Source organism: Anas platyrhynchos, chromosome 1 (assembly GCF_047663525.1).
Source record: "Anas platyrhynchos isolate ZD024472 breed Pekin duck chromosome 1, IASCAAS_PekinDuck_T2T, whole genome shotgun sequence".
NCBI lineage: Eukaryota > Metazoa > Chordata > Aves > Anseriformes > Anatidae > Anas > Anas platyrhynchos.
The window spans coordinates 63,846,303-63,871,348 of NC_092587.1; the positions used below are offsets into that span (position 1 = coordinate 63,846,303).

The 25,046-nt window shown below is 43.7% G+C and overlaps 1 protein-coding gene across 3 annotated transcripts in view; it reads right to left on the reverse strand.

Moving 5' to 3' along the window:
- Positions 1-12,048, reverse strand: part of NINJ2 (ninjurin 2) — a 46,576-nt gene extending 34,528 nt beyond the window's left edge. The window contains exons 1-2 of one of the 3 annotated variants that reach the window (XM_072039782.1): positions 11,619-12,048; positions 8,944-9,067 (exon numbers count right to left, since the gene is read on the reverse strand). Coding sequence is in view for 2 of the 3 variants with exons in the window: in XM_013092009.5 (XP_012947463.3) it covers positions 11,619-11,651 (33 nt within the window). In the remaining variant the exon portion in view is untranslated. The remainder of the gene's footprint in view (positions 1-8,943; positions 9,068-11,618) is intronic. The other 2 variants (XM_013092009.5, XM_005011468.6) reach the window with 2 other exon arrangements.
- Between the last annotated feature and the right edge of the window lie 12,998 nt (positions 12,049-25,046).

Consider the following 25,046-nt stretch of genomic DNA (forward strand, 5'->3'; position numbering starts at 1 on the left):
TGCAGCACAATGCACCCACACTGTGCTTCATAACAGATGTATGGAGTCCATGGACGTACATGGCTAATTGTACAGGGCTCATGGTAAAGCTGAAAATACGTCTCAGTGCTACTTGCTCTTGCATAACTCTCTCGAGGTTTAGTTGGCTGAACTTTACTTTTCATACGTCATTTGATAATATGTAAAATAAAAAAAAAAATGTGGGGGTGCCCAAAAACATATGTTAGGCACACCAAAAACAGACAGATTGGGCTCTTAGATAGGAAAAAAACAGGGAGGAGAGCAAAGGAAGAAAAAAAAAAATGCTTTTGGATTACACAAAAAAGAGGGCTGTTTTGTTATCGTGTGCAGCCACAGATTGATGGATTTATTTTTTTTTTAAACTACTCTTTGCTGTTGGCAGCTATGGAGACACCTTTCCCTGCAGCTGGCCAAGCATCTGAGTCAGTTGCTCCCACAGGAGAGATAATGTCCCTGTTTGTACATTGTGCAAGTGAGGCAAGAGGAAGTGCTTTAACAGGACCCACTGGGCTCAACCCCTGCCCCACCCTGGCTGTAAACACCTGAGTTCACCACCACCACCACGCTGGCCCGTGTCCGAGTCCCAGGCCTGTTCCCCACCTGGGGTTCCTCGAGAACTGCCATCTCGCCATGGCCCAAAAAGTGTCTGCCCTGAGAGTGACCCAGCTCAGTAACTCAGAGCTGTGCTTGGAGGCTTGTGGCTGGAGGTAGCACGGAGGGGGCTGGAAATGAATCAGAGGACTGCTCAGCTCCACATCACTCACCAAAAGCTAACCTAATTAGTAGCCACCAAGCACTGTTGCCATCTGCTCTGGAGCTGCCTGTCTGAGCCTGGTCCTGAGTTCAAATCTCTGCATACAGATACAGATCTATAGCATGCCTGCCACGCCGTCCACATCAGAGATGACATTAGTTATCTTTTTTTTTTTTTTTTTTTTCAAGCTCTCAGCAGAACAGTTGTGCGTTAGATGGCTCAGAGATGAAACATGCCTCTTGCTATACTTAGTAGCTCAGGCTAGGAGGAAGCGGAGGGCTCCATCTTCTCTGATTTCTGGGGACAGGCTTCCATGACTCTCAGTCCTCTCTATTCACCCCATTTTGCTTACTAGCAGGCATAATCTGTCACTTGTGGACTCTGAGCCTTGGCTGAATTTTTTACCTGTGTCCCTAGGAAGGTAATAGGTCTCTGAGTGCTGATTTTCCTTCTTTCTTCCCATGATCATGCCATGTTGTGAGCTTTGTGGGATTCTGGCGTTTCTTAAATCACGGGCACAAAAGAAGAAAATCAATATCCTTGCACAACCAAAGCAACTCAAACCGAGATGAGCTGCAGCTTTTCCTGCTGTGCTGCCAAGCACCACACCCCACTGGAGCCCTCTTCTGGGTCTGCTCTGCTGGCTGCAGGGCAGGAGGAGGAACAGGCCTTTAATCAGGGATAAGACTCACCTTATCCCTATTTTTTTTTTCCTCTCCTTCATGATTTGCTTTCTATACCTAAGGAGTTTTTTTGTTTGTTTGTTTTTCTATGAGGATGAGGTTTTTACCTCCTCTGAACGTGTGTTAGCGTTTTTATTTTGTTAGGCCCATATCTCTTTCCCCCAGGATCTGTGTAGCACCTGGGTATGAGTAGTTTTCTCCCTTGAACTCTGTTGCACCCCTACTTCTCATCTGAGGAGGAGGGAAGAGGGGCTTCTATTGTGCTGGTGGATTTTGCCCATCCCTCTCTGGATCTGAATAGGCCAGCATTATTTCACAAGTGCTAAATCCACTCACAATGGTTTTAAAGGACTGAGCTGCTGAGCAAGCTGAACAGCAAACACCAGAGGGGAAACCACATTTCGTGAGCACTTCAGATTCCTTCAGACCCTACGTGGAGCCATTAAGAGCAAAGTAAAAGCCCTTTGACACAACTCCCTTGGGCAACTTTTTCACAGCCACATGCCAGAAATGGGGACTGGCTAAGGATTTGGTCCAGAATCAACTCCCAAGAATCTAGCATATGAAGATGAAAATGGAGTTCAAATCTGTTTCTATTAAAAGAGAGGAAAACAGCAGCTTATTATATTTTCTTGTGGCGTATTAATTCTTTGCTGGATGTCTCTCTGATCAGTGTGGATTGCCAGTTGAGGTATTGCCGTGGGCTAAAGATAAGGAAAAACAAGCACTGGTGTTATGCAGGAATGGTTTGGGTTGTATTTCTGTTTGTATCTATTTTCCTTATTCTTTACTTCTAAGATAGAAAGAACCCAGACTGTAAATCTTATGATCTTCCCAAATCATCCCAGAAGAACTAGATCTTTTTCTAAGATGACCAGCCAAGAAAAATCCAAGAAAGGGAACAATTATTCCATTGCAATAAGATGGATGAGGGCCTGTCTAAAGGAGCTGCCATTTCTGTCTCTGTCCAGACTCGTGAAGACAGGGGACTTAATTCTTCCTTGGAAGAAGACATAATTGCGCATTCCCTAAACAAGTTCTTTCACAATGATCTGGGTTAGCTTAGAAACTCAGTAATGGAAGTTTCCTAGCCCAGACAGTCTTGATAGAGTGATTAATTTGAGCAGTTGCTTTGGTGGTGGTGGTAAGGATGAACCTCCCCACAGTCAGTGCTTCAGCTCCAGTCAGCAAAAATATGTAGACACAGCCTGAAGTCACACAGGGATGTGGAGGAACATTTAATCTTGAATCAGCTAAAAAAGGGTGCAAATTTAAAGTAGAATAGAGGCATCAAGAGCATGTGTGATCATTCTGAGTCAGAATTTATGTTTAATTTAATTTAGCTTGCTTCACTTTGGCTTTGGGGTTTGCTTCCTACACCAACATGGTTGAACATGACTCTAGCTCCACCAAGAAAGAGGTGCAAACACAGCTGTGTGCCTGTACTTTTGAAAGCTTGTCAACAAAATTTGTTTCCAATTGATGTTAAAGTTACATTCAGCAGGGTAGGAATTGTGTTTGCTTCAATTCTTCAATTAATGTTTTACTTTACATTGTGTGAAGTAACAGAGTGCTCTCTGATGACTAAATACAACAATCTTTTAACAATTTCTTTAAAAAAAAAAAAAAGGAAAAGTGGAGATTAAGACTTTAGTCAGTGAAAAGTACAGATGGAACCACAGACCACGCTGCTGCATAGCAATTCATGTATTCAGTCAGAGATGATCTGGTTTTCCTTCCTGCTTCTGTCATTTTCTGTTTGTATGTTCTTGGATAAATCAGTGGTCATTTAACTGCCTCTGCCTTGACTTACCCATCTGCAAAATAAGCAGGAAAGCACTTCTTTCTTCTGGTAGGGACTGTGAAATTAAATCCACTGATATTCACAAAATGCTTGGAGAATGAAGGACAACAGAACTTGGTTCTCACAAAAGACCCGTGTACGTATTATTTCAGAGTATTTAATTTCTGCAGAAACATTCCTTCAGAAAAACATAGGTTACAAAAGAATGGTTGATTGCCCTTTGACTCTTTTCAGAATGGTTGGGGCAGTTATTTTTCTCACATAACTAGGGTTTGTGGTGAGTTTGGGGATTTTTTCGTTTCCCCAAAAATACTACTTTGACTTGTGTGGCTACAAAGAGAAGAGTCCTGCAAATATGCATAAATATTCACAAAAATTAAAAACCTAAAGAAAAAGAAAAGAGCCCAAACAATCCACAAAACAACACAACATCTCATTTTCTTGTTCTCATTTCTCTAAAGTAGCTGATAGGATTCCCCCAGAATTTCCAGCACTCGCTGAACCTTGACCCAAGAAGTTTCATGAGAAATTTCTTCCCTAAGGGTTATTTTGGATAGAAAGTTCTAAGATCCCGAGTATAAAGGTTTTCACAGCTATAATTATAGAATCACACAGCTGATTCATGTAATTTGACAAGGAATTATAACTTGCCTGCTTCAAAGGTGTGTGTCAAGGTGTATGGTAACTGGTGATGTGAATCTTGCAGCATCTGCACTGAGGCTATTCCATCATTCTGGTGTACAATTCAGAAGTTTCTGTTGCGTGTTTACATACCTGGGGCGATCCAGATTACAGTAGTGTTAAGTTTCTTGGAGCTCCTTTCTTGTACTCCCTTCTCTCGGAGAGAGTTTTATAAACATTTGACTCACAAACCAGGGATGGGGAAATGGCAGTGAAAATACCCACATGTCCTTTCATACTTAGAGAAGTTCACACTTTTTTTTGGGGGGGGGGGGGGGGGGGGTTATTGTATGCATGGAGCATCACCTGTTGCTGGCTCTCAGAAGGAAAGACATGACAAATATATATGTATTTTTCAGAAAGGGCTGAGAAATGGTAGCTTGGGCTGAAGGCTTCATTTTTTACTGGCTAAATGAGTGGAGGAACTGTACCAGTTTGTCAGATGGAGGTGAACAGAGAAGCAGAGGCATGGCTCAGCTCTCAGGCATGGGATGGAATGAAGCCAAAGGCAGCAACTTTTTGACAAAAGACACAAAATACAATTTATCCATGGTTTAGCAGGTGCTTTACATTGTAAAGGACTCCCACACTCAAAGATGGCTTAGTGGAAGAGTTTGACATTGGCCAGCCAGGAGAAGTGTATGTTACCATGACCATAACCAGGCTCATGAATACTCACTAAAGAAAACCCACTCCCTGTGCCCTCAAATCTGTGATGTGCAGGTGTGGGAGACACTTGTCTGTATCTCAGTGTGTAAAACTGGTAAAAGGGAAGAGACGGGGCTGTTAAAGACTGCTGCTGAGTGGAAGGTTGCAGGATGAGGGGGAAGGGGTCCTGATGCACAGGAGGTGGCAGAAGGGCTGTCCTGGACTGGTTTAGTACAGCTGCCAGCTGACCTTGTCCTCTAAATGGGGTGCAGCAGCAATGGCTCACTGCCTCTCTTGGCAGGGCATGGGGCCACCACCAAAGCTCAGAGTGTCCCCTCAGCCTTTGGCACTCACAGGCACCATCTTGTCACCTCCTGAACTGCTTCATGTCCTTCCTGCCTCCCCCCAGGAAGACCCATGCTTCCCAGGCCTGCTCCCTCTCCACTAACCCGCTTCAGTGGTATGAGATTTATAGAGTAGGCACAGAAATCTGTTATAAGTATTATGCTTTCGTAGCCACTGACCTCCGTGGTCCTCTCCCCTTACCTCAGGGAAGTGGCAGTACCCCTGTCCAACAGCAGGCAGTACAGGCAGGTAATATATTTCTTCTGTCTCCTTACTTTGTGCCCTGTTTTCTTATTCACTGGCCACTGCTGAACCATTTCTGAGCAAGGACTGTCACCAAAAAGCACAGTGGGACCTCAGTATGGGCCTGAGGCAGTATGAGTGTTCAACAACCCTAGCAAAGATTATGATATGAATTAAGCTGGGTTGCCCACTTAAGCTGGGTTACTCTGAAATTCTTGCCACAACAGACATAAAGAACTTAGGTCTCTTCCTGTGAGCCTCTCGTGACTTCAGAGAAGGCGTGTCAAAGATGAATCTGTCTCCCAAGAGGTGCTCTGGCACGTAATATTGCTGTGGACCTATGTTCAACTGCTGGCAGGTTCTCACCAAGTCCTGGCAGGCAAAGTTTTAGATACATCAGAGGAAATTGCTATTCTCATGGCACATCATTGCCTTTTCTTTCTGCTGCAGTACAATCAGACTCCTATTCTAGCCCTAAACCCAGTGTAAGAACCCTCTCTAACAAGAGTCCCTCATACTCTCGTATAGGAAGCCTCTGTATGCCTATTGTTTCAGTGAGACCAGATTTACTGAGTGGTCAGTCGGCTAATTCACTACTTGATATGCTTCCTATCAACATCCCTTGCCCTTCTCTACCTTCACACCCAGAATTTCACTGTGGACGCGGTTTGCTAGCATGGGATCAGGCTCCCTCTTTCACTAAGACATTGGTACTTGCCTTTTGCCACCCCACAACAAGGTGGAGTGCCAGGGCTGGATCAGCCTCCAGTGCGTAAAGCCACTGGTTTCTGTGGGATAACTCCAAGGATCCGATCAACTCCACTTGCCTCATTTTCCCCATATACCCTGAAATGTGAGGTTCAGCTGCTCAAGATGAGAAAATCCCCTTGTTTGGGAAGGGCATAAATGAATGTGCTCTCTACGTGGGAAGTCTGGACCAGTTAGAGCTGGTGGGAGGAATGTACAGGGTAGAGGAGAAATGCCACATCTGGCTGGAGAACAAAGGACCCATTAGTACAGGCTTAAGAAAAAGTCTCCTTCTTCTTGGTGTCCTGTCATCATGCTGTCTGTCTGCTAGTGTCGGAGTTACAAGTCTCTGGAATCAGCATGGGTAATGCTACACAGACTTTGCAGGTCACTGCAACTGAGGGAGAAGAGCACAGGATCATTCTCACTCCTAAGTGTGATAGCATATTTCTTATCTGCCTGTCGACTGACTAGCGCTTGGTGATTCTTCACCTTAACCTCCAGCATGCTCTATAAAGGCTTTAGTTTTGAGCAGCAATCTGAAATCTTGCATTCTGAGTGATGTGCACTAGTGAAAGCAATCACTGCTACCATTTGGACCTTCCCTGTTCCTACTCCTGGCTACACCCAGACTTGGACCTTCAGCTGATTGATCTGAAGTGAAAGGCAGCTTCTGCTGGAAGGAGAGAACCTGCTACCTCTCCATGCTCTCCTGGCCACACAGACCTACCTCTCCTGGGTGTCAGCCCTTGTCTGATCCTGCCAGGAACCAGTTCAGCACAGCAGACCAGAAACCCTGACAGAGTGATGAGTTTTCTCTGAGTTTAGCTCCCTGAGAATCAGCTTTACCATGGTCAAATGAATGGCACAGGAGGAGGAGTGCACCCTGGCAGTGGGGAGTGGGATCATGCCAGAGGGGCTGCAATAACTGGACTAGTTGTGTTAAAAACATGGTGAGTAAGTTCCACAAACTCTTGATGATTGAATTGCACACACTACAGTGATGTATGTCACAGGAATAATTATTTTAGAAGCACTTGAGATTTTCTTTCTGAAAGATTTTTGTTTCTCTCTCTCTCACTGCAGACTGGTGTTATACAAACACAAATCACACAGATTGTCCCAGAACCCAAACAACACTACTGAAGTCCACTGGGGCAGGGACACTGCTTGGCTGGTGATGTTATATTGCCATCATTCTAGGAAATTGCTAAATGAGGGTAAAGGTCCTACAGCACTAGAAAGCACAAGCTGGCTGTTGCTGCAGAAGCAGGCAAATAAGTGCCCAAGCCAAGAACTTGTAAGTACGTCACAGCCTTGAGGCACAAGCTAAAGCCATGAAAAAAAAATGCAAAACCAAAAGTCTAACACACTCACTGCATTCCCTCATCAGGCCTAGACCAAAAGTGGGATGTGGGAGATGGGATTTAGAGCAGTAAGTGGGACTTTCCATTTGTTTTGTGGGCGTTTTAGAAAAGTCCCTCCTGTTAGGCCTACAGCTAACTCAATCTATCTGCATGTCTAAAATTTTCCTGCTGCTGACCTGGTCAAAACCTGAGCACTGGAAATAAATTATCCAATGATTTAAAAAAAAAAAAAAAAACAAACAAAAAAAACCAAACAAACCTTCCCTTGCAAGTTGCTTATAAACCTGTCTTTATTTCTGCAGATGTACATAGCATTCAAAGCATTCACCAAAGAGCTTCTGCCAAAAATTTTAGCATAGGGTCTGTTTTCCGGAGTGATTATTTTATCTGTTTACTTTTTTTACTTTTGATGTATGAATGATTCCCTAAATGGTGATGTATTATTTCTGTTTCTCATCCCAGAGGATTGTAATTTTTTTAAACCAAGGAGTAAGAAACTATAAAAAGAAAGAAGCAACATACACTACACGGTCTCTTTTGCAATATGAATGTAGATGGCATTCATCCGATGCACATCCTTTAAACACTCATTTATGCAGAACATAACACTCATTCATGAATTAGAAAATATAAAAATGCAAACCTCATAAAATGCTGGAGCCATTTAGATTCAACACTAATCTTTGCCTCATTTTGCAGCGTTCATCCTGGGTTTTGACAAACCTAAGCTGTGGCAATAACGTGTGAGTGTTACTGACTTCAGCTGCCCACAGACTTTCCCCTGGTTACTGCCACTGCGGAGGGAGTGGTCGAACGGATGTCATTGCAGTTGCTCCCATTCAAAGCCTGGTATATTACTTTAAATCACCAATGAAATAGGGTTGTGTTAAGATGCCAAATCATGAGCTGCAGCAGCTGAGGTACACAGCAAAACAGATTTAATGGGTCTTTTGCTGCTGAAAAGAATGGCCCTGTATGGCTCTCTCTTGCTCACTCCCCCTGCAAATCTCTGTGCAAGGGGAGGGGATGAGAGTCAGGGGGAGTAATAGCATAAAGAGGTGCAGATAAATCAGCCAGAGTGTGACTGTCAAAGCTGTACTACTATCTTGATTTGTAAGCCTTTGTTTCCTGAAGCAAAAAAGAATTGGTGATAGGACTTTGTAAGTTTTTTTCTTTTGTTTCTCTCCCAAACATGTTTTTCTGATCCCAGCTATCTTGGAATATACTCTGTTATATCTCATCACATTATTGGTCTGCCTGCTCAGTTTCTTGTCAATAGCAGATGTTAAATAGGGGAAGGTGAAACTTTTGCTTGGAAGCCACAAATAAAAACGTCTGGTAAGAAAAATCCATTATTGAAATTAATTTGTGTTAAAGTTTTATCTTTTAACAGGTAAGCTAATCTTTCCAATGAAAGATTTTAATTTAAGCTTTGTCTTAGCACTTTGTCTGGCTAGCGTAGATCTGGCGAGGATGCTGTACAGCCTTGTGGCTCTTTTTTCCTTTCAGTCTTGTTTCCTTTTAGCATCTCTCTGTGCAATTTGAGGTTCTGTTAGTCTTCCTAGAAGTCAAAACTGGAAAAGAGACTCCTTTGAAACACGCTGAACAAGAAAAATGTTGTGAGGGAGTAAGTGGATTAATGGGAAATACCTCTTGCTGGTAAAGACCTGTTCCAGGTCTCACTTCTGGTCAGTTGGCAAAGATCTTCTCTAATGCTCTAATGTAAGACACCACTTGCAGTCTGGTCAGCAACCATGCTATTGCCTGTAGGGAGCTGAAAAGGGTTTTTATTTTTATCCTGCCATTGGATTATGGGATTTGAAGGTACCATTTTTAACTTGCATAACTGTAAATATTGTTACTGGTCATAACATTTTCCTGACCTCTTCTCAATGTTGCTCCAATATTTGTCTTTCTGACCTGTTCCAGGAGATGGCAAATTCCACAGGCTGATGACACGCTGGGCAAGGGAGTACCTCATGTTAGGGAGACTTCTAGTTTTGCTAAATCAGCTCTTGTTCTCCTCTTTTAGGATGAGCAAAAAAGTGGGTGACCAATCGGTCATCCTTAGAAATGTCTTAAATCTTGATCTGTTCTAGCTCTCCGCTGTGCTAGGCTAGAGGCTCATATGATTTTTATTCTCTCATTACCTCTCCAGCCTGGCTATGCGAATGTTGTGTAAGAAATGCTCGTAGTTACGGTGCAACTGCTCTGGGACCCTATAAATAAAAATCCCTATTTCTGTACTGTATCACAGTTAACATTCGTAACTGTTCCTGCCACTCCAGCCAGGAGCTGAGGAGAAGCGAGTCACACGTCACCGCCCCAGAGTGTGCAGCACACGTTCCCACCGGCTCCTCGTAAACCCACAGCTGGAAACTTCCAGGAAAACACCTGCTCTGCAGGCAGTGACTTTTAAATTTACTTTCTACTGAAAGACTTCTTCCCCACCCCCCTCCATCAATCCCCTCATCCCACACTTCTCGAGTCAAGTCATGCCAGGACCCTCTGCCTGTCCCAGCTGTGCAGCTGTATGCCATGCTCTTTCCCTCCCCTTCCAGCCCTGCATATTTTCTGGTCCTAAGAACGCAGGAATCTGTGTGCATTTGTGTGTGTTTTGTTCTTTCTGGTGGCTTCATGAAATCCCTGCAAGGTGTCACTAAGAAAATCTCGGTAGCGTGATTTTTCTTCTGGCATCCTGTTTAGAGGTAGATAGAAACACTCTGTATCTTTCTGCTCTAGAAACAGATCTGTATGCTCTTTTCAATATTATAACTCAAGGGAACATTGACCTTTAGGGCTTACCAACCTTTTCTGAGTATCGTAAAGACTGCTTTTGGCTGAAGGTTCCACGGATCACTTTTGGCTCTCATTTAATGTCAAAATGGGTTGAAAGAGAAAAGTCTGATGGCAGGAAAATCTCAAGTCCAGATTTTTCCATAGTTTATGAGCATTTTAATCTGCAAAGCTGATTTTTTCATCTATAAAACCTGGGATAAAAATCCAATATAGACCTGAAATTTTCCATTGTGCGGAAATATTTAATATCCAAGGAGTTAGTTTGGCTTTTTATTTAGCCTTTTTTTTTTTTCCTGTGCTCTCTCTCCCCAGTTTCTGTGTTACTGATTTCTATATTTTTTCCCTTTTTACCTAGTTCTAGGAAAGCCTAACCTCTCTCTTTCTGAGTGCTACACAGAATACATTTCCAACAATTGTCAAAGCCACCTGTATATTTTCCTCAGCTATGGTATCTCTTATCTGAACTTAACTGCTAGAAGGTCTTAAAAAACTGCTCTGCACCTCGGATCTTAGGGGACGTGAGCCTTATTTTCTGTAGGATCGGAGATCTTTGGTCCTTCTTTCTAGACCACTTATCTAGCTCTGGGATAATGTAGTTATTCCCAAAGGTTTCTAATCTTACATTATGGCCTCTGTGACGTGGGCCAAAGAGTTAAAAACTGAGACAGACTTCCCCACTTTCAAGTCTGAAGGCTGTTAAGACCATTACAGACAGAAAAATCAGCTGCAGAATTTGGACACTGCTGCTGACCTTCCCAGGGCTGGAAGCTGTGACCCAGGCAATGCTTCGTGGTCTCCCCTTCTCTGTAGTTGGCTGAAGTGCAAATCTGGGCTTGAAGTTCTGATGTTTGACAGGTGTTTGTGATCTGGGCTTTTGATTCCATTTCATCTCTAACAGTTTCTTTTTCCAAAGCCTTGGGCAGTTGCCCTTTCCTAAAACACATGCTGAGCACAAGAAACACCCTTCTTAAAAAACACAAACACTCAGAAGAGGAACACAGAGAACTGAAAGAGCTTTATCAAGAAGTTTTGTTTTCTATAAACCCTGCATAGGAAACCCTGGCCTCTGCGCTCCCTCAGCATTTTCTGTATTTATTTCTTCTCCTCCTCTCCAGATCAGGAGCACTTTCTGCCAAACAGAGAAAGGCTTTGTAAGATGAGGAACGGCACAGACTTTTGCAGCTTGTAAAGTATGTGCTGCCTCCTTCTGAGAGCTGAACTCTTAATTTCTGCCCGTGTTGCCTCTCATTCCCCCAAAAAGCCGCCCTTCTTAGTAATATCCCCCTTCTTTCCTGGACTCTTTCAGAAAAAAGGTTCATAATAACTCCTGCCAGAAAAGGGGAAGAGATCCTGCCACTGGCTTTTCTTCAAAGGACAGCAGAGGAAAAAAGCGGCACTGCGTTTTCAAGTGAAATTAGCTGCGAAAAATGAGGAGCAAGTGGTAGGAGGGATGGATATTTCCCCCAAAGCGGGGATCTTCCCTCCCACTTCCCCTTCCCCCGGGTATTTCCCCGAGATGGACTCACTTGCAGGTTGATGCTCTCCCCTTCTGAGGCCATCCTGCTGCCCCCAGATCCCTTCCTCGGCGGACCATGCAAGGAGTGGGGCACTCCGTGCTCCCGCAGCCTCTCTCCTCGCTGGACCGGGACGCGCAGCTGCTGGAACAGACCTGCTATTCATCTGCCGGCGGCCGGCCGCCCGCCTTGGCATCAGCTGGGGGCTGAGAGGGGGTGGCACGCTGATTCTTCATTGTGCAGGCAGCGTGTGGAACAAGCGTCCCTCTTAGACTTTCCATGACAGTTGTGCTCCTTACGTGTCGGCGCTACCTCCGAGCCCAGCTGAGCCTCATGAGCTCACTCGGGCTGGGACGCGGTGATGCGGACGGTGTACCAAGAGGTTCCTGGCATGGGCTGTGCGGCCACGGCAGCGATACCCAGCTCGCCCTCCCTCACCAGCACGCAGCAGAGAGTACGGATGAAAAACTAACGGGTAAAGAGATTAGGTCCAGAAAGTTGTGCCAGCTAGCTGCTGCTGCTGCAAGGAAGATATTGTTACAGCCGAGATGAAGTTTCCACTTCACTCTGTTTGTAGTCACTTCTTCTCATTTTTCTCCCCAGCCAAAATGCCCTTCCTTTCCCTTCCCCAACACTTTTTCCAGCTTGAATTTGATATGGCTGGTCTCAGCTGGAATGAAATCCTGCTTTTCGCTGAAGTTAAAAACAACTACGAATGACACTGGAATGGAAATTTATACAGCCAGAATCAAGTCATACCATAGAAAAATAAGTATTAGGTGAAATGCTCAGAAAAATCAGTGCAATTCTCTAGATTTCAGATAAATTCTGCTACTTTGCACTGCCTGCAGATTAGGTAGGCTTGTTTGGCTTTTTGAAGGACAATTTCTGCAGTTACAGTAGCATGGAAAATGTATGCTAAGTAATATATTCTGTTTAAACAGCTTAACCAAATGCATGTCCTAGTAGTCCAGCTTTATAAAAAGTGCTGACAACTCTGTCAGTAGACGATCTTGTCACACTGATGCTTCCCAGCAAAGGCCTAGGTTTGCAGTGATAATACCAAGTGCTTAGTACTGCAAGTTCGCTTCAAAGTGCTGATGAACTTACTCTGCCTGAATTCCTCTCTACCAGCTTTTTTTTTTTCTTCCTTACAGACGTATGAGATGAAGAGGTGAGATATGTCCAGTAAGTGGCCAACGCCGTGCAGAAAAGCGGGACTAGGACACAGCTCTTTTGACCCTCAGGCTGTGGCTCCACAGCAGCTTAAGCCCACCTTGGTTAGGGATGCTGCAGCCTTGCCCAGCTCACCCCTCACCTCTGGCCTCTCCTTGGGCTGACACCAACCAGCTGGGAGCTGACCCAGCCACAGGCTTATCTGGGGCAAGGAAAGAGGTGTACCCACACAGTTCATATGGAGAAAGGTTTTTTCTACTGTCAGAAGATCTTTTGCTCCGTGACGTGTCTCCGTGCAGTGGGTCAAGATTTCTTTCACTGGGGAGCAGTTAATAGTTCAGGTCCTTTTCCCCTCAAGCTCCTTAGGCCACATGGATGTTCCACATCCCTGGCAATCCTGATTTACAGTAAGGGATAAAGCAATAACTCTTCTGCTGAAAACATAAGGCAGAATTGTCGTTTGGGCCAAATCTGGGCCCCTGTCCAACACCTAGACATGCACTCTATAAACCAACAACTTCCCTTCCAAAATGTATAGCAGCAGCTACAGCAACTGGCTTCTGTATTCTTGCTTTCTTTTGTTTTTATAACACAGTCAGTTTTCAGATTAATCGTCATCTTTTGAAAGAGAATGAAACAAAAAGATTTTGGTTCATTTAAAAGATATGCCCTGCTTACGCAAGTTTAGGTGAGGCTGACTCTGCAATCACAATGAAAGCCACCTTCATGGCTTCTACTCTTGAATGAGAATTAAGATCCCTGTGTCTTGCTGTCAGTTAAGTGATTGATTGAATGTTATGTTAGGCTATTCATTGCTACTTTTCAGCAACTGACGACTTTTTAATTTTATTTTTTATTTTTTTTTAAGGAGCACTTAAACCAAAATGCAGGCATCTGCTGCCATTGACTTGCTGTGCTGATGGGAGTCTGTATGTTAAAAAACAACTCCCTGAAAGTACACTATTGCAGAGACGTTCATATAGAAAGTTACCTGTTTTAAAATACTTCCCTTAGATTAATCTATGCAAAAAATAATAAATAAATCTATGGTTGTTCTATTTATAAATAATAAATAAATATGTCTGGTTTATTAATAGATAATTTATACTGCATATACTGTGTTTGTTGAGGCTGTTCCTGGGAATCAAAAGGAGTTCATGTTGTGCAGGTTCTTTGTGGACAAATCTCCAGTGAATGACCCATGAAGTCTGGCCAAAGTTTCAGAGTCTCCACATGTCATGAGCATAAAAACAAGTCCAAAATAGCTTCTGGTAGGCAGACTGGAATGAAGTATCTGTCACTTTATTTGGTGGATAAACAAATATCACCAGTGAACTATCTTCAGACAAGACTGCGTGATCTATAACAATATGCCCTTTTATAACTAGTTTTTCTTAGCACTGTATCTAAATGCTATGATAGGGAGTTTTTTCCTTACACTCTCCAAAGAAGTGTTGCAAAGAGTAAGAGTCTTGCACTATGTCCTCAGAATACCTATAGAAATCAGTCAAACTTTACAGTAAACCTTGTGTCCATCACTTCAGTCAAACTACGTTCCCAATTTGCTCTCCCAAGACAGCATGAAAGAGTTTTTCTGCAAAGCATGTTAGCAATAATGGCTGTATCAACCTCCCTTGAACTGTCTGGAGCCAAACACATTAGAATGAGAAAACTTCAAACAATAACATTTTTCTTGGAAATTTTTTGTGTATGTCACTAATAGCAAAGCTCAGAACTGGAAAATGAAAGAAAAGAATGAAGTGGGTTTATTTTAACTTGAATCATAATAGCTTACCAAGAAAGGGTGCCTAATGAACACAGATATAACTGATTTACTTGGTGCTAAATCTGGTGGCAAAGAGCTAACCTTTTCAAACTGTCCTTCTAGTAATTGTTATGATGCCATAATGCGCTATTACAGTGGTCCAAGGATGAAGGCGTAGAAAGTGCAGCACAACTTCTAAAAGGGATTGTGTGATGTGAGTGGCACCGCTCACGAGATTTACGCTCACTGACTCTTCCAGACTGTTTTTGTTAAATGAGATAAGCGGGAGACCTCCAAAACCCGACTGTTCTAATGGATGTTGATTTGGTTAGAGAGTCTTTTTTGGCAATATGTACTACAGATGGATGGGGAAAGAGCAGCGTTCCTTGAAAGGAGGGTGGGGAGTTCTTGGGGCATGACAAAGAGCGAGTACATGATTTCCCTTGCAAGATCAGCCCACGCTAGCTGAGAGTGGAGGGGAGGCTCAGTGGAAGAGCCGCGTTCACTTGGGAGGAGCACGCATGGCAAAGTTGCTTATTTCCACCCCCATCCTCTTCCCTCCCGTATGCCAGCCAAAGTTCTTGCGCAGCCACCCAAGAAACCAGACAGAAGAACTTATTCCAGCTGGGGAAAATAAATAAATAAATAAATGAATAAATAAATAAAAATTGCCAGGCTATTTTTTTGGCTGGGATCAGATCCCTGACCTGGTTCTGCACATAACTGCACAAACACTTATGCTGGCAGTAGAAGGGCGCCCAGCGGGAAATGGAAAAAGCAGCTGGGAGTGGAGAAGGGTGGGGACGAGCCGGTTCAAGCAGCATTGCTGCTGGATGTGTAAACCACAGCGCTGCAGTGCTGGTGCCACCAGTGGGGCTGGCCTCTGCAAGGGGGATGTGGGAAGAAGAGCTGCAATTCTCAGGCCTCAGCTCTGGCCAGCGGAGACTGCCAACAGCAGAAAGTGGGCCGTGCTGTGCAAAGATGGATGCAAGAATTACTCCTCCCCACAACTCTCAGATTTCTTGTGGTGCTTAAGAGGGAACCATAACCAAGACCACAAGAGTTTCTGTAGGACAACTACATTTCTAACAGAGCAAATAACAGCGCAACTTCACTTCTTAACCCTTCCCAGGCCTTCATTTTGTGTTATAAAAGTGGTTGTGTTTTGTTTTTGAGATACCCTTTCTCCACCCAACAATTTTGGGCCACCTCTTCATTATATCAGAAGAGGAGTGTGCTGCTGTTATGGGTGCATTCACCTGTGCCTCTGAAAGGATATGAAAAAAAAGCTTGGTTTATTTAGCTTAACAGAATGAAAAACAAGAGGGATACTGATGTCATTTACAAACCCATGAAGCTGGAAAACACCAAGGAAGCGGAAACACAGCATTAGCACAGGAACTAGTTAAGAAACTGGCCAAGAAAACATGCAAGGTTAGAAATTAGAGGAAGGTTCTCAGCTGTCAAAGTGCAGGCGCTGGAGAAACCAGCCAGTGCGAGCAGCAAGGACGAGCAACCGAACCCGTCTGGAGATGGGGTTTGCTCAGCCTACCAAGAGAACTACCCGATGTGGTTGCCAGTGGCAGCCAGAGACTGGGCCCAAATCCCATTTCCTGTGTTTCACTGGTGGTCATCTCTGAAGATCACAACTCGGCAATGCTGTCGTGCATGCCACCGCAAAAGTGAAGGCAAGCAACTCTTTGGCCAAAAGGACCATTTTTTTTTGCAACTTATTTAGGAGCAATAGTCCCATTGTCTATCAGTGAGTGGTAGGGTTCTAGATCCCAGCTGGCAGGCCTAGTTTCACCTTTAGCAGAAGAGAACCACAGAGCGTAGTTGGAAGCGGAATAATTTTAAGGCTCCAGAAACTAAGAACCCAAAGGTGCAAGCATATTTCTAAAATTCTCCCAAACGGTGACAAATGGATGTATACTTATCCAATCAATCACTAAATTACATGAAAGCAAGGCTGGAAGGGATTTTAAATGGTCACAGATTGCTTTTTCTATACCAGTAGGTCAGTGGTCCCTGTCCCATTAGCACAGATGTTGCCCCAGCCTACTCCAAAATCGTTCCAGCTGTGGAGATTTCCAAGGGGTCCTGTCCCAGTGCTTCTATATCACCTCCCTTACAGCTAGAAATGGTTTTGTTAATACTGACTCCCCCCCCCCCCCCCAAAAAAAAATAAATCCAAACCCTTGCTGCAATTTTTAGACTGTTACTCTTATCCTTTCCACGTGGGAGAGAAGAGATTATTTCCTTCCTCTTTAGTGAAGTCGTTTACATTTTTGAGGACTGTTATCATGTCTCTGTTCAGTCTTCTCTTCTCTATATTTAAGAAAACAAAAATTCCTTTGCAGTTTCCTCATAAGTTATATTTCATAGATCTCCGAGCACTCTTGCTGCTCTCTGAACTCTTTTCAATTGAATAATTGGAGAGGTTTGAACTGTTGGCAGTCTGCATTCATTCAGCACAGGTGAAAATGGTCATAGGGGTGCAAGTGAGAGAAATAATAGCAGAATAACCTTCTGTGGATTTGGACTGATAATAGGAGTCTGGGGCACAGACTGTAATTTTTGTGAGGTTTGACTAAGAGCAAATTTTCTGTCTGTCCTTGAAAGAAAATCACCATTTCCAGCTAGACAGCCAGGACAGATGCTAGACCAGAAAGATTCTTCTAGCACACTCTTCACATTTTTTAAATGTTGTGGTGAGCCACAATCAGAAAGTGAGAATAGATTAAAGGTAGAGCAGGCTGTAGGGAGCCCAAGGTCACCTCCTGACCACCAGCTGAAGGTCGTATAGCTAAGAAGCTACTGATAATTCCCAGAAACCCCAGCAGCCCAGACTGGCTTTGGAGTGATGAGACCGTGTTGCATTCAGGGAGAGGTTCCTGAAGCTTAAGCACTGTTTCCTAGGTGCCGAACTGTTGGCGTTTATCTTCCTTAGTCAAACACCTGCCACTGCAGAGGTGAGTTAAGAACATTAATTAACCACAGGCCTGGCAGGAGAAGATACCACTCCAAAAAGGGGGAGCCAAGTCAAACTCCAGCCTGACTGGTGTTTCCTTGAGCTCTTTGGGAGCTCAGGTGGACAAAGAAATCCCATGTCAGTCCTTATCTCCTCCAGAGGAAGGCGTGAAAGGTTAGGAAGGGGTTATGTGCATTCCAGTCTACACCCCTTCTCTGCTGCACCTCAGCAGCAGCCTGCAGAAATTACAGGTTGCTTCACGCTCTCTTTTCATCTCATTAGTTCAGGACAGATGGATACCTGAAACTTCACCAGCAGCGGGTCAGGAGGCACGTACGCATGTGTGTGCGCACACACCGAGGCACACACCCCTGTTACATGAGCACTGCTAACATTGCGTGGTCTTCTGGAGTCATAATGAATTCTTGTTTTCTGAGTCCTCCAGTGATTACTTTAAACATCCTCTGTGACACTTCTGAACCTAAAACTCGCTGCTATCTAAATTTCCCTGTGTATCTTTCTACTGACTTCAGCGCTCATGGCCTTGGTCCATATGTGACTTGTCCGTGTGGGCCTCAGCAGTGTTTCCTAGCCTTGCTGGACCTGGCAGCTTTGAAGCCATTTTCCAGGGTAAAATTTGGAAAGTTCAGCTAATTAAAACTCCCTCGTACATCCTCCTTTGCTTTTCTTCTGGAATTCTTCTCTGAACACGGCTCTTGGGAAATGGGCAAACTAAGGATGCTTGCCCTTCTTGCCCCTTTCCATATTTGTACCTTTCCCAGTGTTCCTCTCTGCTTGACAGGAGTCTTTCCTGAGCCTGTCCCTGGCAGCAGAGCTTGCCATTAGCACATTTTGCACTCTGTGAGCAAATGCTGCCAAGTTCCCTGTGTGGCAACAGCATTTCACCTGTATGCCATTTTCCCAGGGGCTGAGAATTGGGAACTCAAACCCAGCAGTGGCTTCCTCATACAGACTAGTTCAGAATATTCAGATTACTCCCATTTACTTCATCTGGAGCTACATACGCTCTGCAGAAAGTGAACCAATCCTCTACAACGAGCCCCTCTCAGATTCCCTCTCTTGTAGCCTCCCTCCCTCCAGTGTCCAGCCCTCCACCCCATGACCCCACAGAGAACTGACCTAAGGACAAGCTGAAGGGTAGGTCAGGAAATGGCTTGTTAAAGGCATTCCCTTCTGCCATCCTTGCTTATTCCCATTTTAACACCACACACTAACTATAAAAGCAACCCTCAGTGTTGCTTGCTCTCTCCCTTCCCCCACCCCTGCCCTCCTGACAGAGTTTCCAAATAAACCTTGAAACCCACTATCAGTTGTAAAACCCCTAATCAATGAAAGACACAGGAGTCAGTAATATGAAACCCTCTGTCTCAAGATCTTAGTGTTTCTTACTGAACTTCAGTCTCTAAGGTCAGGTATTTGAGCTGCTGTTTGGCTTGATGTTCATTGAATACAAAGTCAAACAAGGGGCAAGCCTAAGTAGGTTATTCCTCTGTTTACAAAGCAAGCAGCATGCTGACTCCCAGCAAAAGGGACTCAAAAGGGCATCCTCAGGTAGGAAAGCACCTGGAGGACAGCAGGGAAAAATAAGGAGAGATTTTGTATGGTGGGAACTGGAGCATTGGGCTGCTTTGCCTCCAGGTACTGAAAAACTGCAGACAACTCCAAAAGCAAAGACTGCAAGATAATGAAAGCCATAATTTGTGAAGAGCTGTTTTAAGAGCAAAACATGTGGAGGATAGCTAAAGCCAAGGCCTCCTACAAAGCCCCCTTAAATCCACAAAAAGTCCTCTTGTCTACAGCGAGCTTTAAAGCAGCCCTGAAGGGACAGAGCAGGGGAGGGGGAGATTCCACCTACTTTTGCAACAGGATGGAGGAAGGGAGCTATTTAGGGAGGTAAAAATACAGGTACAATGGGACTGAATTAAAACAGCAGCACCTGGCAATTGCACAAAATGTACTGAGTGTTTGGCATCCTCTGTCTGGGAAGACCCATGTTTTTATAATGCTTCTGATTTGACATGATTTATCTCTGGGAAGTATATTGCAACAAGATAAAATAATCGATTTTCACAGTGCAAAGTGGGATTAGGAAACTTAATGCTGCTATCATATCTGTGTCTTGAACGTCCTTTTGCTTTCTTGCTGCTGGGTTCTGGGGGAAAATAGATTTTTTAGTCTCACAGATTATTTCTGTACAGACATTTATGATTGCATTATTCCCCTGCCCTAAGATCTCCCCCACAACAAATGGGGGATGAAGAGGTCTTAATGTCTGCTGTCTTCAAACAGTTTTATCAACAACAGCTGAGACCTGTTGACACTTTAAAGACAGTCTATTTAGTTAAATTGCCACGTGTTCCAAGTGCTGCCATTAGGACAATGCCTCAGGTCAAGACCCCACATACAAAGCTCGATAATGTATATTATTCGGAAGGTCATGTTACTGAAGACTGTGTTTGGAGAGCCATCCAACCCACCCTGAAGTCAGGGGAAAGACTTTTCTCTGGCTTTAAAGGGCTTAAGAGCAAGCATACACTGATGCAGTAATTAGGTGCAAAATATGTATTTATTTGCTGACAAACGCCCTTTTTGGGCTGCAAATTGCTAATCAAAAACTTATGCTTAATCTGGTTTGACAGGTATTTTAAGTTACGAGGTGCAGACACAAGAGCTACTGAAATGTTTTTGCTTTAGCTTCATCACTTCCACAGCATTTGTGATATTTGTGAGCAGCCCTTTAAGAGGTCTTTTTGCAGTAACATTTCCTGGTGGAATGGGAGAATTTCAGGCCTGAGTGTGAGTCGTGATGAAAATCACTAGTCTCTACAGTTTTCACTCTGAATCAGACACAAGTATTTCATTGGTGTGGTTCCAAAGGCTTTGCTGGAATCCCTCTGATTTACACCCATATGAGATCAGCATGAGGCCCCAGTGTTTTCATTTTTCATTTGTTATTCTTGGCCCTAGTGTCCTTTTACCACTGTTGAATACAATGTTCCTAAAACACCAGATGTGCTTGTGAGATGAGGGAATACAGAAAAAAAAATAGATGCAGGGATTCACTAAACAAAGCATGATTTTCTTTTGCCCTGTAGTCTTAATACTGAGCTTTTACACCAGCATAAATGCATTTATTTCTACAGGGCTGTTTCTGATTACAGCTGGGAAGTGAAGTTATAATCCTTCCTAGTGTAAGGAGTTTTGTTACAGTAGCTCCTTATCAGGATCATTGTGCTAAGCTCAGCATTAGCTTGTGTAATAACTGATGCTTAAATATACAACGCTGGCCACAGAGTGTGTACTAATTCTGGCTTTCCAATCACTTTTCTAGTGTTTCAGTCGTATTACTTACTGGTTCCAAACCATTATGGGTTTTGTTGCTCTTTCACTACAGGCTAAGTGGGGCATAACTCACTAGTGAGTTACCTGTTAAATAACACAGTTCATATCTGTTATCACATAGTTTATACCAGTTAAAACTGGTGGGAGATCCAGATCTGCCCCAGTACCCTTTGATGTGGTAGGAAGAGCAGGTTCAAATCTGCAGAGTGCTGACCACTCCAATCTCAAACAGCAAAGCATTAAGCAAAATGCTGAGCTTTAGGTGAATGAGTAATGGGACTGAACACCCATCTGCTCCTCAACCTGCACAGCCAAGCCCTGTGTGAGCAGGGAGGCCACAGCTGTGTGTGATCACCTGTAATGTTTCATGCTTGAATCTGGGATCTGATCACGATAGCCAAACTATAGCTAGCTACTCACAAAGTTATCTCCTTAAAAGATCTGAGGCACCTTTGCTGATTATGGAAGTTGCAGGGAATTGTTTTCTCCCGTCTTGAGGTAAGTTGTTCACTGTTGTCACTGAAGACCAGGCTGCAGGTAAGGGAAAAGAATGAATGGAAAAAACAACCAACCAAACAACAACCAGAGAGCATCAACAGTGATATTCTGCCATGTATCCTGTCAGAAATTAATGTTCAGTTTGTAAGGGCGAGCTGTTGCTAAAGCATTGCTTACCTTTAATTAGCCTTTGGGGATGATAAATGTTTTGAAATGTTTGTTATAGCACTGACAGTCACGCAGGCAGCAACAGTAAATTTAGTATTAAGGGCATGTTTTGCTCTCATGTATACTGCAGTATATTTGGAGTTGATCACTTGATGTCAGAAATTTACCTTAAATTAGCACTGGTACAGATGATGCCAGAATCTCTACTTGAGTGAGTATCCACTTTTTGCTGCACCCACTAAATTGCATTCAAATGAAGCCAGAGGAACAAGACCCAGCCCCTCCCTGCATGGGCATGAACAAAAGCATTGGTATTTCCAAGCGACAGCACGTCCATCCTGCTTGAGCTGTGAAGGCAGGGGCCTGCCAAGATAGAAGAGAGGAGGAAAAGGTGAAATCCTTGACACCAGCCTTGCTTCCGAGGGATCCACAAATGACTCAGATCCTCTGGCAGAAAGCAGAGACCTTGTGGCAGAGACCTACGGGTGGGATTGTATCAGGGTGGTCATTTATTGTGTCTGCTTCTCCAGGCACAGGCTCTTCTTGTGAGACACTCAAAATACAGGTGCAGTTAGTCACCCTTCTCTGAAAAAATATTAGAAAACTGTGTTGGCAGTGCCTTCCTCTCAGCCAATTTCCAGCATTTGGATTAGCAAGGAGAATGGTTTGCAAAGTGGCAGCTTGCAGCTCAGAAGTAAAACCATGGACCTAACTAATTGTGTCAGTTAAAATCCTGTATCGCTTTCTGGACTTTATCAAAATGTAAATCTCTCTTATCCTGGTAACATCCTTGATGTGCAATTAATTCATTTCTGTCTAAAATCTCCCCTTGTTTCACTGAGAACATGCTATTTGCCACTATATGCCTCAAATAATACTTGCTTTCTGCCTAAAACAGTCCCGTCCTAGATGTGTCTGAATTGCAGCAGTGAGCAAAATGTTCTTTGTCTATACGGTAAATAATCAGCTGCTGAATTTCACTAGGTGCTTGGAGATCTTTGGATGGAGGATATAATATGTGTAATATAATATGGCAGGAGTATAGGTGGGCTATGGGTGATGGGTAAAGTGAGAATTCCAGGAGTGTTGAGAACTGAACAAAGGAAGCTGAAGGCTTATTGTAAGGCATCCTTTCTTCTCTTTCTTTTCATACTCTTTGTTTTTCAGAGATACAAAGGAAAGTGCATCTAAAAAGCTTTTTCTATTGCATGTGTAAAAGATATCAAAGATGTTCAAAAGCTAAAATCACCTCTCTAGCCACAGCACAAGATGAACTGAGGCTTTAAAAAATTTTCCCCTTTCCAATGTCTTACCCAGTATATGTCATCTGAGATCTGAAGGGGCTGCTCAAGGAATAAGAGATGACATTGTACCTGTTTTCAGGTTTATAAAGGTGTTATGGGTCTGTAAATATGGATCTGTGACAGGTGGCCAAATGTTTGCACTCTAGGAGTCTTGAGAACTTGACTGAAACACAGTGAAGGTAATGGAAACATCCCCAGCGACTATCATGTAGCCCTGAAACTTCTGCTACCATGCTTATGCAATTTCAGCTGTTTAATCACGATGCTGTGAATCCTCCAGTCCAGGAGGTAACTAAGCATCAGTATTCATTTATAAGGTGTTTGGGATGCTACTTAAGGTAGGAAGCAATGTAAAAATACATGCGTTTTATTTTCCAGCCCACCATCCTGTGCTTACTTCTAAGTGAATTTCATGTCTTGAAAACTGTCAGGTTGATGGCCCAGGCACAGCATCCTCCTTTTATCTACAAACACTTCCTCCAGCAGCAGAACAAAAGCCCCCTCCGTTCTGATCCCTGACAGTACATCTTCCTGCCGAAGCAACTTCAGATGGCAGGCCCTCTAAGTCCTTGATCTGCCTGCCAGCCTCTGTAACAAAGGTGCAAATTTGTGATGGTGCTTTTTATGATGTGCTTCCCCAGCAGAAACTCGACTGGGAGCCTCAAATTGTCTCACGGAGATCAGCGCCGTCTAATGTTATTATTCACTGGTGTGCTAAAAATAGTTGTGATTAGATTATAATAGATAGAAACCTATAAAAATGGCCTAGAATGCTAACAGTTTACTTTGGAATAAACATTTTTTTTTTTTCCCTAGTGAAATCTATCACTATGCTACAAAAAAAATTACTCCCAAAGGATTATTTTTTTTTTACATGCCCATTAACTAACTTGAAGGGTACTTTGTTTTTTGTTTGTTTTCTTTTGCCAAAAAAAGACCGGACTGTAGGAGCCAAGAAATATGATAACAAAAGCATTTCTCACAAACATCACCAGTTTTGTGGAAATACTGGCCATGGTACCTGATTATGTCAGGCATCTGTGACTGCCCATCATGTAGGAGTTACAAGGGCACTGTGACCTCTACAGACAAAGGAAAATCATAGCCTCAGCCAATATATGATCCATAGCAAACACAAAGTGTTTGGGAGTTAGCATGGTAATGTAACCATCTTGCTTACAAATACCTGAAACAGGACTTCCAAGATCCGCTATTTCTAAGTATCAAACTTCATCCTGATTTACACACAACAGTAAAACTTCTGTTTCAGGTGCCATTCTGCTTACTTGAGAACAGGTTTAGATTTTTTTCCTGTCAGGCAGCATCAGCCCTGAATGAAAACACCCTACTTAGAAACTGGTATTTTATCCTGGTCACCTGTGCAGACAGACTCTGAGCCTTCAGTACCTGTTCTCCTATTCCAAACACCACAACCAGATGCATTCCCTCCTCACCAGGGGCTGCTGGCAGCATGCATCCCTCAGTTGGTAAGGAGAAATAGGAGGAAAGAAAGTGGAGTGGCTTTACAAGCAGTTTGAATGAAGTGCAGCTGATAGAGGAAAGGCACAGCTCTTTACCGTCACAGGCCCATCTCACCTCCTGCCAGCCTATGATAATGAACAGCATAAGTACTTGCCTGAAAGCATCTCATTTTAAGCTTTTTTTTTTTCCCCTTTTTTTTTTTTTTCCATAATAAATCAAAGGAAAGTAGATTTTCCATCAAATAAGAAAAATCCCTGTCTTCCTTCAGCCCCAGCAGAAGCGCTGGATACCCTAGGGGAAGGCCTGTCTTTGTGTTGGACAGGTCTCTCCATCCATCCCTGACTGAAGTGGCATCTACTCCTCCTAATTTGCATCTCTCATCTGGGACCCATACCCTCGGGCAAATTCCTGGCACCTGTGCATTTTTCATTACAGAGCTGGACCAGCTGCTCCACCAGCTTCACAGAGGGCCAGCAAGCCTTGCTTGGAGCAACACCCGGGAGAGAAGGATGGTGTGTCCTTCTGCCAGCCCCCACCCCAAAGAGGAAGTTGCCTTTTGCCTTCCAATTGCCCTAAAGCAGACGTGAAGGGGACCCAGAGAGCAGTGGTGTTACCAGAAGCACGGAGGAGGACCCTCGTGGTGTGGGCAGCCTGCTGTGAGCTGTCTCCTGTGTGGAGCAGGGTGTGACAACAACTAGCTTTTCTTAGGAAGT